Source organism: Scyliorhinus torazame, chromosome 22 (assembly GCF_047496885.1).
Source record: "Scyliorhinus torazame isolate Kashiwa2021f chromosome 22, sScyTor2.1, whole genome shotgun sequence".
NCBI lineage: Eukaryota > Metazoa > Chordata > Chondrichthyes > Carcharhiniformes > Scyliorhinidae > Scyliorhinus > Scyliorhinus torazame.
Window position 1 is genome coordinate 70,959,514 of NC_092728.1, and position 19,393 is coordinate 70,978,906.

Sequence of the window (19,393 nt, forward strand, 5' to 3'; positions counted from 1 at the left end):
GGACTTCCACGGAATGTGATTCGGAAGCCAGGGAGATTTTCTGGGTCGTGTGTAAAATTGGGAGGGAGCAGCGCCGTATCGTATCTGGGTGAATGAAACTCTCCGTGTTCCCAGAGTCGAAGAGGCAGGTCATCTCGTGGTCGTTTATCCGGACGGCCATCATGGATTTAGTGAGGTGTTCCCAGAGTCGAAGAGGCAGGTCATCTCGTGGTCGTTTATCCGGACGGCCATCATGGATTTAGTGAGGTGATGAGGTCGAGATTGGTCAAGGGTGATGGAGGCGAGCTCCGGAAGGTGGGTGGGCCGATCGAGGGTAGCGGAGGCCAGCGTACGATCTGGTGAGCAGGGGTTCCGGGAGGCGGTGCTGCGATTCCAAGATGGCGGCCTCCACGGGTCGCACGTGGCGGGTGGCATTGAAGATGGCGGCCCCCACGGGTTGCACGTGGCGGGTGGCATTGAAGATGGCGGCCCCCACGGGTCGCACGTGGCGGTGGCGTCGAAGATGGCAGCCCGCACGGGTCGCACGTGGCGAGTGGCTTCGAAGATGGCGGCCCCCACGGGTCGCACGTGGCGGATGACGTGGAAGATGGGGACGGTCCCCATGGGCTACACGCAGCGCTGCTGGATTTAGAAACAGGTTGGGCCTGGCAGACTTTAAAGAAGTGGCCCTTCTTTCCACACCCGTTGCAGATTGTGCTCCTCTCTGGGCAGCGTTGTCTGGGGTGCTTACCCTGGTCACAGAAGTAACATTTTGGGCCTCCGGAGTTGGCGGGTCCCTGCGCGGCACAGGCCTGCGGTGCCCCTGGGTCGGGTGATAGCGGCGCCCACGACGTCCGCGTGGTCGGAGGTGTAGGCATCCATGTTATGGAAGGCCACTTCCAACGAGTTTGAGAGTTGTACTGTGTCTTGGAGGTCGAGTGTACCCCCTTCTAATAGGTGCTAGCGGATGTAATTAGATTTTATGCCTGTGACATAGGTGTTCCGGATCAGCAATTTGGTGTGCTTGACAACCGATACAGCCTTACAACTGTATTTCCGGCCGAGTACCCGCAAGGCACGCAGAAATTCAGCTTGCGATTCTCCGGGGCGCTGTCGCCTCGTGGCAAGGAGATGCCCAGCGTACACCTCGTTGACTTCCTTAACATACTGCCCCTTCAACAGCATTATCGCATCCTCGACGAGGTAGCGTCTCTGATAAGAAGAAAAACTTGCGGGCTCACCCGGGAGTTGTGGACTCGCAGCTTGTGGGTCTCAGCGACAGCGGCGGCGGAGGAATCAATGTAAGATTCGAAGCAGCTTAGCCAGTGTTCAAACGTGATAGTGGCGTCGGCTGCTCGGTGGTCCAGCTCCAGGCGATCAGGCTTGAGTGATGGATCCATCTTAAAATTTTAGCTGATTAAATTGATGTACCATCAATGACGACAGACGAGAGTCGGAAGAGTAAACTGTGCTTTAACCAGCTAAAAGACACCTGCTGGCAGCCGGTCCCAGAATGAGGGCAGGGCTGGAGGTTAGCTACCTTTATACTTGAGCCCGAGGGGCTGAGCCAGTAGGGGCAAACCCAGACATGTAACAAACAGTAAGTACCATAAGTAAGAACAGTGTGTACAATATAATACAGTGGTTCACAACAGAGGGTCAACCCCGCAGATTTCCCAGTGCCCACCCGGGCGCTGATGGAATAAATGAAGAGCTTTATCACCTCCGAGCTCCAGAGACATAGCGAGGAGTTGAAAAAAGACCTCTTGGCGGCCGTCGAGGCTGCAACTGCCCCCATGAGGGAGGCAATGGACAATATGAAACGGAGGCTAGAGGCCCACATGTCATGGACGCAGAACCTCGAGAACGCCGCCACGGACTAAGGGGATTAGATCGTGACACACAAGGCCGAGGTGGCGAGGCTGGTTGTGACCCAGAAGGGGTTGAAGGACAAGATCAATGACCTAGAAAACTGGTCACGTCGACAAAACCTGGAACGGCCGAAGAGAACAGAGGGGAGAAACCCCATAGAATACATCGCAGAGATGCTCAGGAAGCTGGTCGGCAAGGAAGGCTTCATCAAGCCCCCGGAGGGCAGCGGCTCAGGTCTGGGGAACCACTACGGGCAATATCATAAAGCTCCACAGATATCAGGATAATGAAGAGACAGGAGACACACCTAAGGGAGAGGGATCCAACTGCTGGTAAGGAAGGGCTTGGTGGGTCAAATGTTTTATGCTTGCTTTAACATTAGGTCAAGGTTGGGGTTGGCCAGACTAGTAAACAGGACAGTTTCATTCACGGCGGGGAGAACAGTGACGGACCCAGGGGGGAAAATGCGTTATGGTCAGTGGGACCCTGGAAGGGGCCCCGGTAGTCTTGGTAAATATGTACACCCTGAACTAGGACAATGCAGAGTTCGTCAAAAAGAACAACTGCCAGGGCAGCACAGTGGCGCAGTGGTTAGCACGGGGACTGCGGCGCTGAGGATCCGGGTTCGAATCCCGGCTCTGGGTCACTGTCCGGGTGGAGTTTGCACATTCTCCCTGTGTCTGCATGGGTTCCACCCCCACAACACAAAGATGTGCAGGGTAGGTGGATTGGACACGCCAAATTGCCCCTTAATTGGAAAAATTATAATTGGGTATTCTAAATTTATTTAAAAAAACAATTGCCGAAATCCCTGACCTAGACACCCACCGACTCATCGTGGGTAGGACGAGGTAGGGGTAGACCCGTGTAGATTTAACCACCTGAGAAACAAAAAATTCTCCTTCTTACATATATTGACGAATAGACTTTTCTGTCATGAGGAAAATGGTGCTTTCTGGGGTAACAAAGGCGAATACTCCATGATTGTAACCTCTGACCACGCTGGGAGAAATCATGGAATGTATTAATTCTATGTAGTCAGGGAAAGTACCGAGACAGGATGGGTTCCTGGCAGACTTTTACAAATAATTAGTAATGGCACTGGCCCTACACTTGCGGGAGATGTCCAACGATTCACTGTTGAAGGAGACTCTGCTGCCACGATGGCCCAGGCATGGATCGCACGTATCCTCAAATAGGACAAAGGCCCAACAGAGTGTGGATCAAATAGACTCATCTCTCTCTTAAATACTGCTGCAAAAAGTCTGGCAAAATCTCTGGTAAGGAGCCTGAGGAACTTTCTGCCAGAGGTGATCGCAGAAGATCAGACCGGGGTTGTCAAGGGCAGACAGTGAACAGCTGGCGCCGGTGCTAGCCCCTTACCGAGGTCGGAATCGGTGAGGGGTTTGCGGCGATTTTTCCTATCGTAAACCTCCCGCGGATTCTCCATTCGCATCGGCACTCAGCCTCCGAAACGGAGAATCCAGCCCCAGATATGCAAGTGACCAGCATTTACTGCAGGTAAGGGGAGCACAGGATATCAGTGAGGAAAGCAGAAGATGTGAATTCCACGAAAGCATCAGATTTTTTGGAAGTGTGGAAAATAATTGTCGTATTCTGAAAAAGTGCCAGAATATTCTGATTCCCATCACTAAAAATAATCACGCAGATGGAGATTTAATATTGCACTTTTCATTTTGTGAGGAAAGATTATGGAACATATTAAAATTCAGAGTCGTTTCATCAAGCTGCAATGCAGAATTGGATTCAGTGACAAAATTTAAGGGGTAGGAAATTAATTGCACACTTTGAAGAATGTTTTTCTATTATGGGCTTTCATGTGGCTTAAATGTTTCAAGAACCGCAATAAGGGGTTTCAAACAGGCTGAAATCTTGCTCCTTAATAATGACGCACCTACAATGCAAGCTTTGTTACGGTGCCCTGATTTCAGGAAATCCATAAAATCCTTACAATGCAGAAGGAGGCCATTTGGCCCATCAAGTCTGCACTGACCCTCTGAAAGATCACCCCACCCAGGCCCACTCCCCTGCCCCATCTCCGTAACCCCATCTAACCAGCTCACCTTTGGACACTAAACGGTAATTTAGCTTGGCCAATCCACCTAGCCTGCATATTTTTGGAGTGCGGGAGGAAACCAGGGTACCAGGAGGAAACCACCTAAATATAGAGATGCCCCACAGAAACCCCCTAAATAAAGAGATGCCCCACAAAGACCCCCTAAATAAAGGGACCCCCCAACAATTTCCAGTTGACAACTTCAATATGTGAAGGGAGATGAACCAAAAATAGGGTGAAGGGGATCAAAGGATAAGGGGGGTGAAGCGGGATTCAGCTTTTGAGTTGGACGATCAGCCATGATCATAATGAATGGCGGAGCATGCTCTAAGGGCTGAATAGCCTCCTCCTGCTCCTACTTTCTCTGTTTCTCAACCCACGCAGACACGGGGAAAATGTGCAAATTCCATTCAGACAGTCGCTCAAGGCCGGAATCAAACCCCGGTCTCTGGTGCTGGTGTACATGCTCTATGCCATTAGGTTGTGCCACACCACAATTTGCTGGTACCTTCACTTCACAGAACCAGTGAAGCAGGGTACACAACAAACTCACATCTGCCGCTGGTGCCTAATGTCGCCATTTGCTGCGAATTCTTATTTTTCTTTGGTTAAGCAGCTGCAGTGTTGTGTTGCCATTTTAAAAAATAACGTACAGAAATATTCTTGGTCAGAGTAAAGAAAAACGCTCAATTACAAAAGGAGCATGCAGAATCCACACTTAAGACAAACAGCACAAGAAGCCCATGAAAAACAAACATGGGCTACTTATCGCCAGCAAACAGGATCAGCTCCACACCACTCAACATAATGAGCTCCCGTTTACTATGGAAACCACATCACTTGAGATCACACACAGGAAAAGCTGTACCTCCATCAGGTCAATTAGCCATAACAGGCGTTCCTGTAATAATCATATTTCAATGGGAGAAGAAAAGAGACAAAAAAAACGGATTAGTTCAAAGACACCACAGGCAACCGATTCTTGGGTCTTGCTGCAAAATGCATCACAGAACAATGCAGCGATTGCAGTCAAGCAACAAAAAAAAACCAGGACAGCTGAATAATACAAAAAGCGAAGCAGGAGATAAATGATGTTCCAACTGGGGAAATTGTCACAAATTTATGCTCCACACACATAAGCAGGGGCTGAAAACAGCATTGTACCAGTAAGCCAAAGGTACACCTTTCACGAATGGCCCATCTGCCATTGCATTTATTTTGATGCTGAAATATAACATTAAAGCACCAGCCTCCCATGAAACATCAATCTTTCCAGGTTTATAAATGAAAATGAAAATGGAACACCAGAGTTGTTAGTCATTTTCTTGACTTTTCCAGGGACCTCTCCTTTGCGATAACACGCACCAGCTGCACTGATGCACATTATGGCTTCCAGCCAATCGCAGGCTTGGCACAGTTGTTCTGATGCTCCACTGGAAAAAGTTACATTGAAAAATAATTTCAGCTCGAAAAGCTGAAGTGACGGGCATTGCGGCCAGTTTGATCAGACTTTCTGGCACCATGGGCCAAGTTTCGATTTTATGCAACTTTGCAAAGTCGCTCAGGTAATTGCTTTCCATCTCTCTCCTTCTCTAACCCATTGGTGTCAATGCAAACAAAAACGGTGAGAGGTGCAAAGTGAAATGCTGACTTACTTCTACCCCATTAACAAATCTGTACAAAGTTAAGTTCCACCTGAATAAATCATTTTTTGAAATAATTATTTAATTTGTGGTGGAGCAAGTTAATTTTGAAAAAATTGACACTCGGATGGAAATATTTTTGCTAATGGGTTTGTTTAGAATTAATTGGAAAGAATAGAATTATTTATATTTGATTATGCCAAGAATATGAATGAGTCATGCAAAGATTAAATTGAGGTTGTGATGCAATAATGGAGGGGACGCGATGGGCCGAATGGCCTCCTTCGGCACTTCAGGGATTCTTTGGATGTACTGGGAGTGGGAAAAAACTAAAGGTTGCAACAAGCTATGGATAGGGATATGGTATATTTGGGATGGTGCAAACCAGGCTATGTACAGAATATTCAACTGTTGAAACCTGTGAAGTACAAGTTACTGAACCAAAGCTTGATCCTGGCATTGCTGTACCCAAGTCAGTCTGCGGGAAATATGACTAATTTCATAGTATTTTGGAGGGGCTTTTGGTTTGGCTTTTAAACAATATCTGTCATCTGGTAAGGATAATGAACTATCTCAAACCGGACCGGTCACAGTTATATTGATTAGTGATGTTCAAATTGTTCCAACATGTGGATTTGTTGCTGTGCTCAATATGAATATACAACACTGCAGTGAATGTTTGCATCAAAAATTATAAGTAGTGAAGCAGGTTTGAAGAATTGTTTAATAGACGTAGCATTAAGCAGTGCAGTCTGTACACTTACCCTGGCTGAACTGAGAGTGGTAGATGTGAAGTAGCTGACGGAGGACGAGGCTGTGTCTCCATAAGACATGACCGAGTAGGAATCCGTTCCCGTGCTAGAATTCTGGCGGGCTTTCATTGACTCAATCTCGCGTTTCAAAACCATGTTGTCAAATCTATCCAGATCTTGAGGTGTGATTACACCTCGGACATCCGAGAGCAAAGAGAACTAACAAAGAATAAAGAACACACCACAGGTTTATAGTGTTAAATGTGCAGCTAGAGTGGTCACAAGGTGAAAGTTGCATCTTTCTAATTCACACATTTCCTTGCCGTATCACAACATAATTCTTTATCGAATTTCTGTTTTCTCCTCTTTCTATGCTTCGAGGCAATGTAACTTTACACACTGGATGAGAACATCATCGACAATTCACACGTGAATTTTCAAGTGCACACTTGTTGGACAAAATTCTAAAAGCAGTAGAGGATTTATGGAAAGATAAGTTGGAATACAAGATAGACATAAGAATTAGCATGAGATCAAGATGGATTTTTTTTCAGCAATCTGGGGCGCGATTCTCCGACCCCCGCCGGGTCGGAGAATCGCCAGGGGCTGGCATGAATCTCGCCCCCGCCGTGTCCCGAATTCTCCGCTGCCAGAGAATCGGCGGGGGCGGGAATCGCACCGCGCCGGTCGGCGGGCTCCCCCCGGCGAATACTCCGGCCCGCGATGGGCCGAAGTCCCGCTGCTGTCAACCCTCACCAGCCGGCGTGGATTGAACTACCTACCTTACCGGCGGGAGCAGACGGCGCGGGCGGGCTCCGGGGTCCTGGGGGGGGCGGGGGGCGATCTGGCCTCGGGGGATGCCTGGCCTGCGATCAGGGCCCCACCGATCGGCAGGCGGGCCTGTGCCGTTGAGGCACTCTTTTTCTTCTGCCTTCGCCATGGTCTTCACTATGGCGGAGGCGGAAGAGACCCCCTCCACTGCGCATGCGTCGCCCGGCGAAGTCCTTTCAGCGCCGGCTGGCGTGGCGCCAAAGGCCTTTCCCGCCAGTCGGCGGGGCGGAAATCACTCCAGCGCGGGCCTAGCCCCTCAAGGTGAGGGCTTGGCCCCTAAAGGTGCGGAGAATTCCTCACCTTTGGGGCGGCCCGACGCCGGAGTGGTTCCCGCCACTCCATTAAGCCGGATTCCCCCCGCCCCGCCGGGTAGGGGAGAATCCCGGCCCTGAAGTCCCACCTCTTGATATTGTGTGCGATCATCAAAAGAGCACTGAATCACGATTGATTTGACACATTATTTTGGGGTTTGCACCCATATGACTGCCCCCAACCCACAAGCCAAGCTCTCGGTGTTATTCAAGCTGTCACGTGCCCTGGTCAAAGCATGGCATCAGGCTGCCCACGTGACCCGTTGCCCTGAAATTCCAGAGGAGGATGGTGCGGGTCGATCAATCGCAGGCTGGGAACAGAATTGGGTGAAGCTTACATAGGACATAAGTGCAGAAGGAGGCCATTCGGCCCATCGAGTCTGCACCGACCCACTTAAGCTATCACTTCCACCCTATCCCCATAACCCAATAGCCCCTCCTAACCATTTTGGTCACAAAGGGCAATTTATCATGGCCAATCCACCTAACCTGCGCGTCTTTGGAATGTGGGAGGAAACCGGAGCACCCGGAGGAAACCCACACAGATACGGGGAGAACGTGCAGACTCCGCACAGCCAGTGACCCAGTGGGGAATCGAACCTGGGACCCTGGAGCTGTGAAGCCACAGTGCTATACTTGTGCTACCGTGCTGCCCAAATGCCCGTGCTTGACAGATGGCGATATCAGTGATGTAGATGTCTGTGAAAAGATTGGGCACCACTCAGCAGATCGGGTAACACTTATGGAGAGAGAACAGAGTTGGACCGTTGACCTTTCATCAGAAACTGTGAAGACCTGATTGAACGTTATCGACCTGAACCGGTTAGCTGTTTTTAATTCAATTTCATTACGCCTGCAGTATATTCACAGAAAGCGTATGCAAATGAGGAGTCATTTTGTGGCACTCCACTGCCAGCATGGGGTCTGGATGGTTACCAGCACAGCTCAAAAAGACCTTCCCAACAGTGTTGCCACCCTATTTCCAACCTGCTGTGTGCTAGCAGCAGAGCTTTGCAAATTTACCCATTTATTCAAAATTATTCTGGAGAGGTGGCATGGACTGGTTGGGCCGAAGGGCCTGTTTCCATGCTGTAAACTTCTATGATTCTAGGTGGGAAATACCAGCTCCGCCGCATTTACTGCCTATCCTTGATTGCCCGGACGTACTGAAAGTGGACGGTCTCCTTGAACTGCGGCTAGTGATGATGGTGCTCCGACAATCAGATTGAGTAGGATATGCAAGCTTATTCACCCACAGTGTCTGCACCATCATGCACACTAGACTTTTATGCTCACCGACAAATACTGAGGTTTGTCCAGCCCTTATTTCATTCACAACGGCAAATTCAAAACATACTTGCTTTGATTAGAATTTAATACACAAATTCACTGTCACAGGGCAAATCCTGTCAAAATAATTCTGAATAGTAACACTTCGGAGTGTGGCTTCCTCCACCTCAGAAGTTACTGACAGACTATTAAACCCATAAAAAGAAAAGAAAAGCAAGAGAGATGGAAACACATTCTGAACTTGGTTTATCTGTCCTCTGGTAACCCTTGCAATGTTACATTTCTTTACTTTGGTTTGATTCCATAAAAAAAAATCAAGTTGACAGTTCAGCTTCTGTGAAAGATGCTCTTTGAGAGATGTTTTGGTTTGTTGTTCAGCTGCTGTCTCCCTTGTAGATAAGCAACACTGACTGTGTGCAGCCAGTTCTCATGTTTTCCCTTTGTCTTGTCTTCCCCTTCAAAATATTTCTCAGAGTTGTCAGAAAAGATGTCAGTGAATTGTGGGAGCGACCCTCTCTTTGTTTTCAAATGAGTGCAATAACACTTTTCAAACTATTTTTGTAACAATCCAATACTTTTAGCAGAAAATGCATGGGAATATTTCCTAACGGCCATCTGGTCTATTGTGTACTGGTATTCACAGGGAGATGGGGCAGGATTCTCCCCCCCCCCCCCGCCGGGTCGGAGAATCGCCAGGGGATGGCGTGAATCCCGCCCCCGCCGGTTGCCGAATTCTCCGGCACCGGATATTTGGTGGAGGCGGGAATCACGCCGCGCCGGTTGGCGGGCCTCCCTGGCGATTCTCCGGCCCGCGATGGGCCGAAGTCCCGCCGCTGTCAACCCACGCCAGCCGGCGTGGATTGAACCACCTTTGGGACGGCGGGACACGGCGGCGCGGGCGGGCTCCGGGGTCCTGGGGGGGCGCACGGTGATCTGGCCCCGGGGGGTGCCCCCACGGTGGCCTGGCCTGCGATCGGGGCCCACCGATCCGCGGGCGGGCCTATGCCGTGGGGGCACTCTTTTCCTTCCGCCTTCGCCATGGTCTCCACCATGGCGGAGACGGAAGAGACCCCCTCCACTGCGCATGCGCAGGGATGCCGTGAGCGGCCGCTGACACTCCCGCACATGCGGCGCCCGGCAAAGTCAGTTTCGCGCCAGCTGGCGAGGCACCAAAGGCCTTTCCCGCCAGCTGGCGGGGCGGAAATCAGTCCGGCTTGGGCCTAGCCCCTCAAGGTGAGGGCTCGGCCGCTCAAGTTGCGGAGACTTCCGCACCTGTGGTGCGGCACAATGCCGGACTGATTCGCGCCGTTTTTGCCGCCGGTGGCGGACATCGCGCCGATATCGGAGAATCTTGCCCATGGAGTCTATACAATCTCAGTCCAGGCCACACATACCCATTCTCATGACTGATTCAAGCACTGATTTGGTAGCTGCTCAGAAAGTGGTCACATTTCATTCCCTGGAGCAGAAATGGCAAGGAAAAATTTATTTCTATAATTTTAGTTCAGAATCTGCTTTTCTCCAATTAAAATTAGCTTGCAGACAGAAAGGGTTTAAAAGGCAAGAGTAATCCTGCTTTTATCAAGGGTTGTATGACCTGGAGACCCAGCCAAAACATCAATGAATTTACAAGTCTGTTCAACTACCACAATATTAGTAATATTAGTTGTGGAGAGTTTGGTTTCAATTACAATTTATTTGCTCATTTTAAATGTTTGCAATTAGTGTATTTTTAAGGAATTGAAATTTACACTTTTCAAACAGTTAAAATTCAGGCAACGAGGTTACCCGATGTGGTTAAGTCTACAAACTGGGTTCTCTTCTGCCCTCAATGTGGAAATAGGCTTTTAACCGATTTGAAGAAGAATTGAAAGAAAACGATGAGTGAAGAGAATCCAGTCCTGTTTGTCAAACCGCTTGCTGTAATATCACATTACATGTTACCTTTGCATGTGTGTTGAGGAGTTCGAAGAGGGCCATTACCAAGGCCTGAACAGGTATGTTGCTCTCCTTGTACTCATCAAGGTAGTAGGCCATGGTTGCTCGTTCATGCTCATTGAGTAGATGTCGGGCCTGTTCATCCAGCATTGCACGTGCTTGGTTCACTAAGCTGCTCAGCATGACCTGTGACCCTGCCAGACCTTTGTAAAATATTGGCTGTGGAAAGAAAGGGACATTTTAATCTAGGAATGAAGACCATTGATAGTCCTGGCAGCTAATCTAATCAGTTCCCCTTCAAAAATAGCTCCTGACAGTTCAATTGACACAATGAGATTTAAAACAAAATTGATATGTTATAGATGTTTCTTATCATTTATTTTCTTAGATATAGAATGTATAGAGATTCAAGAATCTCTCTTAGACTTGTAATGGTGCCCTCACAGCAAACCTGGTCATGTTACTGAACTCTTTTTTTTGATGCACAGCCATTTTAAGTTATTTAATAGATGGTTTTGTTTACAATGCGTGAAGACAGGCAAAATGAAGAAGCACTGTCAAATAAGCAAGATGCTACCAAGAGAGATTAAACCAGATTTATATGAGCAGTGATTGATACGAAGCATTTGTTTTTGTTGCAGCCATCAGCTTATTGCACAGCACTCAAAACCCAAATTAACCACAACCCAAGCATTCAACAGTGATGTGAAATTTTGCTTATTCACTGCCTTTGTCACTGAATTACACTGTCCACAAAGTAAGGAACTTTCCTGCGTTTTCAGACTGAGTTAGAGCATGTGGAATGCCATTCGATACAGCAATTTGCTGATTTGTGGTTTGAACATTTTTTAAATATTCATTTACGGGATGTGAACGTCGCTGCTTAGGCCAGCATTTGTTGCCCATCCCTAGTTGCCCACCAGAAGGTGGTGATGGGCTGCCTTCTCAAACTGCTACAGTCCCTGAGGTGTAGGTACACCCACAGTGCTGATAGGGAGGGAGTTCCAGGATTTTGATCCAAAGACAGTGAAGGAACGGCGATGCAGTTCCAAGTCAGGGTGATGTGTGGCTTGGAAGGGAACTTATAGGTGGTGGTATTCCCATCTATTTTCTGCCCTTCCTCATGCACAATGGCACATGCCCAACTGGCATCTCTCTACGTGGAATTGTGAATAGAAAACTGCCCCTTTTGTCGCTGTGACTCAGGCTCCATTGCATTTCACCGTCATGTAACTTGGATTTGAATTTTAAAAGAGGTTTTGTGAGCTTGTGCATCTGGAAAAGAAGGATGAAACAAGTGCAAAACTGCAGAGATCTTTTTTAAAAAAAAGCATATTTTAAGTGAGATTATCCCCTCGACTCTGAGAAAACAAGAACTTGCATTTACGACTTTCATTTTCACGACCGCTATCATCTCGAAGGACAGGAGCAGCAGATACCTGGGACCCCACCACCTGGATATTCCCCTCCAAGTCACTCACTACCCTGACTTGGAAATGTATCGCTGTTCCTTCATTGTCGCTGGGGCAAAATCCCAGAACTCCCTCCCTAAGAGCACAGTGGATACACCTCAAGGATTGCAGGGGTTCAAGAAGGCATCTCACCACCTTCTGAAGGGCAACTAGGGATGGACAATAAATGCTGGCCTAACCAGCGATGCCCACATCCCATAAACAAATATTTTAAAATATAGCGCTGTTGATGTCAGGAAATGTTTCATGGAAGCATGGCCAGGCACAATTGGACAACGAGTCACATAGCGATCTAATTGGAGAAATCCAGAGCTGCACAAGACTTTGAGATATTGGGCAAGTTTAACATGTGACAAAACAAACGCAGAAACACACTAATTTCACAAAATCTACAATCAAGATAGCACCCTTATTTAAATATTACAATGATGCTTTTACATGATTCTGGCACATGCCCTGGGCATTACTGATCCAATAAGGCAAGACTGTACTCCCAGCATGGCATAGACATGCTCATGGTGCCTGCCATTTGGACATTTGGGGCCCTGTTTGATGCTTGAAAAACAGGCACGGCTTGATCCAATTTCGTGTGCACATTATCAACTCAACCGCCTGTTAGACAACTCTTCTGATTTTATTTTCCACTCAAGTCAATGGAGGCTAAAGGTGGAAGAGGACTTTGCAGCATTACCCAATATCAAAATGAACCCCATGGAAAACTCTGGTTGTATCTGAAGTTTATACCTATGCAGTGGTTGCCTTTGTTGTTCTGAGCACTGGAACTGCTAGGACAGTGTGCATTGAAGCCACCCCTCACTTGGCACTAGCACTGGAATACTGTTGTTATTAATGCAACAGGAGCTCATTGTTGGGCCCTTTCACATGTAGAAAAGCTTGAACACAATCTCTGTAGCCTCATGGAAGCTCATCCGTGCAATTTTATTATCCAGTTTTAACAGCCGCATGTCCCAGATGAGATGAGCCATACAGAGGCACATCAATAATTTTTTACTTGCCAGTGTGATTATGAAGACATTTTTCCAACTGATTTTGTCAGCAGTGGGATTGAGTGGATTAACCAGACTTAAATCAACACCATGGGAGTCATTCTCCGCCGGCGGGAGTCTCCGTTCTGCCGGCGCTCGGGGGTTTCCCGACGGCGTGGGGGTGCCCCACAATGGGAAACCCCATTGACCGGCCGGTGTTACGGAGACTCCCGCCGGCCGGTCGGCGCAGAAATGTGGCGGGGCGGGTAGGAGAATTTCGCCCCATATGTCTGCCTATTTCCCCAGGCCACTCACTGGAGTCCATTAAGCAATCAGAGCCTCTGCTCTTAGTTTTGCAGCAAAGACACATACAATTTATGAAACAAGCCATGTTTAAGGGACTCCTCCAGAGGAAATGAACTATACAGTATATATGAAAGGATACGTATGCATGTTTCTGCTTTCAATGCAATTAATTTTACAATCTAGAACACATGAAAGCACGAAATAGGAGCAGAAGTTGGCTATTTGGCTCAACAAGCCTGCTCCGCCATTCAATAAGATCGTGACCAATGCCTTTGTGTTTTGAATTTCGCATTACCAGCTGTTCTCCCCTCCCCCCATAACCCTTTAATTCCCTTGCCTAACAACAATCTACCTCCGCCTTAAAAATAATCAGTGACCCCGCCTTGACTGCTTTCTGAGGTAGAGAGTTCCAAAGTCACACAACCCTCTGAGAAAAAAAATTCTTCTCAGCTCTGTCCTAAAAGGGTGACCGACTCCTAATTTCAAAGCAGGGCCCCTTAGTTCTGGGCTCACCCACAAGAGGAAACGTCCCTTTCACATCCACCTTATTCATACAGTTCAGGATCTTCAATCAAGTCACCCCTCATTTTCCAGTAGAAATAAGCCCAGTTTGCCCAACCTTTCCTTATAAGACAACCCTACGTTCCAGGTATCAATTTAGCAAACTAATGCATTTACTTCATTACACTCGATCTCACCACAATAACTCACAAAGAACTATGGGCTGGATTCTCTGTTTCAGCAACTAAGTACGGGCTCGAACGGAGAATTTGTGGGGGGTTTACGGTGAAATAATCGGCGCCGACCCCTCGCCGATTCCGGAACCGGTGAGGGGCTACCAGCGGCGCCGGATGAAACTCCCGGTTCCCGCGCCAAAAATGGCCGGAAAGTGGCCGGGTCCCTGGCGTCCCCGGTCACGCCATACACCATGGCGCCGGCCATGCACGGACCCGACCCGCCATCCGTGACCCCACAGGCCTCACCCTGGCCATACCCTGACTACCCCCTGGCCACTCCCACCAGTGCCCCTCAGCCCTCTTGGAAGCCCACCTGGCCAGCGGCACGTATCCCTGCCGAGTGTGTTTATGCTGGACACAGTCCGCAGCCACGCCGGTTTCAGGAGAACACGCGTGTCCTGCACCATCGAGAACTCGGCCCATTGGGGGAGGGCCAGCCGATGACGTGCCAACAGCGTTGCAACGCGGCGCGCAACGCGATTACGCCATTTCCAAGGGGGCAGAGCATGGCTGACTGGCGTCAAACTGGCGCCGGCTCCGATTTAGCCGTCAGAGTCGGTTCTCCGCCCGATCGCCGATTACGTCAGGTAACGAAGATTCCCACCCTATATCTGAATTCAACATTCCGGGGGGGGGAAATTCAATTGGAGCTTCTGTTGAAAGCCCGCCTCCCTCTACACACAACTTCCCCTCTCGCCCCTGCTCCATGCTCCTGTTGTGTTGTCGGCCAAGAGGGGCTGCAGAATAGCATCTATAACCGTAGCAGGCTTTCTGTGCATCAGGCAGAAAGCTCTGACCAGCCTTTCAGGTTGCAGAAACATTCCTTTCAAAATCCAACAAGTCATCACAATTCCTCTAAGCACCCCCATTCCAAATCCAATTCTCTTGCATTAAATGGTGGTGCACTAAGGAAAACTTTTGTTTGTTTCCATAGGTAGTAATTCCCGTAACAGGTCGATCGTCTGTCGCCAGAGGCTTATATGGGTTGAGGGGCGCCACTCCACATTGAGCCAGTCTGACCAGGTGTCTCTCCTGCTCTTACTGCCTGCCATTGGCATATTGGGAAGGATTTTCCAGGTTGACACTCAACTTGTTTGGCCACGTTATGAACACACCTTCCTTGGCCATCGAGTCCTGGGCTGGGACTCGAACCCAGAGCTTCTAGTTCAGAGGCAGAGACACTACCCACTGTGCCCCAGATCCCCAGAAACACCCCCATGCGACCGCAAAGTTAGCAAAAATGAAATAAAGTCAAAAGCACCCCCTTACAAATTGGACAGCTGGTCTTTTAAATAGCGCTAATAGAGGCTTGATGGGGTGTGGAGAGTAAGGCCTTGGTGCAAGTGGCCACAGGCAATGCACCTGCCATTTTTGGCCTCTCCAAGATCTTATCATGCCGGTTCTAGTGGCACTACAGTCAAATCCTTCAGCCTAAACCTCATAGTTTGCCATTTAGAATCAGGTTCAAATCTACACAAATAGTTTGCCAATAAAAGTTATGCATTGGTCAGAAATATTTCAAATTAGGTATATTAGCTGACAAGTCTATTTTTTAATTTAACCACCACTGGGTAATTATGCAATACGATCACAGAACACACACAATCAGATTTGTTTTAAATTACGATGAGCAATGTTGCAAAATGTACCATGGAATCATGAGAGAAATACCAAGGTATGACAAAACAAGAATACTTAGAAAATCTTGTCCTTAAATCAAGGCTTGCTAATCAGAGTGTTGAAATCATGTAGTGTGATATTTGGGAGCAATCACAGTTATCTGTAACTCCTGCTTTTATGACAGAGTTGCAAACTGGTTTAAAATTAATGGACTAATGCCTTAGCAATTGCACAGAAATAGGCCAATATCTGTATTTATGCAGGACCTTGAATCCTGCACAATGAGGATGAAAGGAAAGCAACTTGTCACATTGGAATTCTATGCTTGGATGAGGACCATTTTTTTTAAATTCTGAATTAACTATATTGTGTAGCTGCTACCTAAGTGACTAGTAATTTGGTCTGCCATCCATTTGCATAATGCATTTGCAAAAGATAATTGATTTTTCTTACTAATTGTGAGGATAATGAAAAGTAGGATTATTCATTTGTTATTTATGAATTCTATAGCTCTATATTCATTTAGCTAATTAATTACCCATTCATTTGAGATTAGCTTTTTCTTATATATTTAAAAGCCAACCTGCAAATGATAACCGTGCATTCTGGCTACAATATCTAAATGCAATTTAACTTTCTCACTTGCACCATGATATACAAACTTCCTTCCTAACACCTTCACCACATGCACTCTTGTAGTTTAAGATGCAAGCCTACTAACATCTCCTCAAGGGCAATCGGGATGAGCTGTGTTAGCAATGCCCAGATACTAAAAATGGTGAATAAAGAACGGTGAGTTATTGGCGTTTTCAGGAAAGCATTACAAGATGCTTATGAAATTAAATATTGACCCTCAGGGGAGTGGGGAGATGAGGTAGTGGTATTGTCATTGGCCTAGTAATCCAGGGTAATGTTTGGAACCCACCATGGTGGACAATGAAATTTGAATTCAATAAAAACTTTCAAATTCTAATGATGACCATGAAGGGCAGCACGGTGGCACAGTGGTTAGCACTGCTGCCTCACAGCGCCAGAGACCCGGGTTCGATTCCGACTTCGGCTGACTGCCTGTGTGGTGTTTGCACTTTTCTCCCATGTCTGTGTGGGTTTCCTCCAGGTGCTCTGTTTCCTCCCACAGTCCAAAGATGTGCAGGTAAGGCGGATTGAGTTTGCTAAATTGCCACATAGTGTCCACAGGTTAGGTGGGATTACGGGGATAGGGCAGGGAATTGGGCCTAGGTAGCATGCTCTTTCAGACTACAAAACATGAAGGGAGGGAAGGGGATGCCTTGTCTGTCCAGTGAGAACCAGGTGGGAGAGCTGTGAAAATGCCTCTCTGACCTTAACCAATCCTGTCACCTTTCCATAGTTTGCGACCTTAACCTGAGCAGCAAGTGGGACACATTGGATGGTAATAGGTCTCTGAAGTGGAACCAATTCACCCCAGCCTTTGCTGTTCTGATGGAACATTTGGAGAACAAACTAATCATGAAGTCCACTTCTGCTTCTACACATGAATGGTTTAGTTGCCAAAAAATTATTCTTGTTTGTTCCCTTCAACCAAAAATGTAAAAGGGAAATGATCTCACAGCTGTGCCCAAGGCTCGGGCACTGCTACTTTTCTCATCTTTCCATTGTGTTGCCTAATGATTAATGTGCTCTGCTGACTGCTGTGTCAGAGATGAAATGGCTTACTTTTTCAGAAATATAGCACCTTTAATTAGACTACACTCTGTGAAGCCTGATACAGTACCTTATTTTTTTATTTGCACAAGCTATCTACTAAAAAGACGGCTGGGATGCAAAGTTTCAAAAGAGAGAGAGAAGAGGGAAAAATACTTTTGATTCAATATTAACAATATTAATATTAATTCTAATGTCAAAGGGGATAATCAGTGTGTGTTGCAGCTTTAAAAATGAGAAGATTGCCAATTTTCATAAAGGGCCGAGAGCATATACCATCTGTGCCAGGTGTCCAGCTATCATTGAACGCTTTGAGTTCTTTTGTAACACACAGAGCACTGGCCTGATTCTTGACCCAGAATTGCTGGACATAAATCTGTCTTCTATGATGGGAGAACCAAGGCGATGTCCCTGCAAGGTAGCCATGGTGAGGCATCAAGGAGAGGTGTCTCACTTCTCCAAAACAAAGGAGGTAAAATGAGCAGCAGGTTGGCATCAGCATTGGAGGGGGTCTGAAAGTCGGCTTCTTTGCTCACCTTTTGAATCCAGATGCATGGCATAGCACAAGACAGAAATATTCAAGGTGAAAGGGTGCTGCTGCCGTCAATCAAAATAATACGAAAGAAACTGAGCATCCCCATTCCCATTGCTATTTTTCGGCAGTGCGTTATTAAACAAATACCCTGTCGCAGCAAATTGCCTCATGCGTGGCAGAAGAAGATGTGGGTTTGTGACATGCTCTATAACCTAACTTTATAGAAATTTCAGCAGAAATAAACAGATTGAAACACAACTTTTTCAGATGTTGAAGACTTGAAAGGTGAAAGAAAAAGTAATGGTTTACTTTGTTTAACACATCAAAGCCTTAACATATAAGTGTTATAACCTGCGTAATTACTGCTGGCTGGGGACTAATGGCAATCCCATCCTCGTCGCCAGGTTTGTGAGGGCCACGAAGAATCCAGCACGAGTTTGCAGAATCGAAAGAAATAACTTTATTTACAATTACATATATACAACAGCAGCAGCAGTACTCCACCACTGCTCACTCCTCTCTAGCTGGTTCCACACTGGCCAGCTCTATTTATGCAGGTGACTGCTAATGATTTCTCCGCCCCCCCCCCCCCCCCCCCTCCCACCCACCTTTTTGAGGAAGCTCATACTCACTAAGGATTGTATCATTAATCCCCAGCCAGTAGTAATTAGGCAGGATATAACATTAAGTCAATGTACAGCAAATGTGCAGGATGTTTGACACTCATATTATATAGTGAGGTTCATGAGCACATGAACTTACAGAGGCTATATTTTCCTTTTGCATCTAGGGAATAAATCAATTGCCTGGGCATCAAAGAGGAATTAGTGCTCTAGAAAACATTTGTGACCCCCCCCCCCCCCACACCACCACCACCACCCCCGCCCCCCACACACACAATATTGCTGCTCCAAACTTTCTTGGCCTTCGCCAATCTTCTGTCATGGAGCCTTCGCCTAGAGAAGCTGCAGGTTTAGCTTGACAGTGCAAATGTGGTGGGTAGGGGGAGAGGGGTTTTCAGCCTCTTTTCTCACTTTCCCTTGACATCACCCACAAAGTGACCAGAGGGGCACCCCCCACTCAAAGAAAACCCTGAGGGTGGGTCTTGCAACACATCTGCCCGTGCAGCAGAGGGTCCATGGAGCAACCTGAAGAGAACCAAGTTATTTGGAATATTTCTTCCCCAGGTACAACCTTTGTGCTTTGAAACCTTTCAGCATAAGTCAAATGTCCCAATGCAGGATGCCAAGAATGCAACTGCATTGCCGTACTCTGTGCGAGAAACTGTCAGAATGTGGCCTGCATGGGAGGCCAACCAGCCCTGAATCTGTTGTCGACTCCTTCACTAAATGATGCAGTGA

General features: G+C 47.5%; 1 protein-coding gene across 3 annotated transcripts in view; it reads right to left on the reverse strand.

Annotated features, from left to right (window-relative positions):
* Positions 1 to 19,393, reverse strand: part of whrna (whirlin a) — a 283,777-nt gene that overhangs the window by 81,358 nt on the left and 183,026 nt on the right. For all 3 annotated transcript variants that reach the window (XM_072488313.1, XM_072488312.1, XM_072488311.1), the window contains 2 exons: positions 10,700 to 10,912; positions 6,336 to 6,542 (listed from right to left, as the gene is read on the reverse strand). In XM_072488313.1, coding sequence (XP_072344414.1) covers positions 6,336 to 6,542; positions 10,700 to 10,912 — 420 coding nt within the window. The remainder of the gene's footprint in view (positions 1 to 6,335; positions 6,543 to 10,699; positions 10,913 to 19,393) is intronic.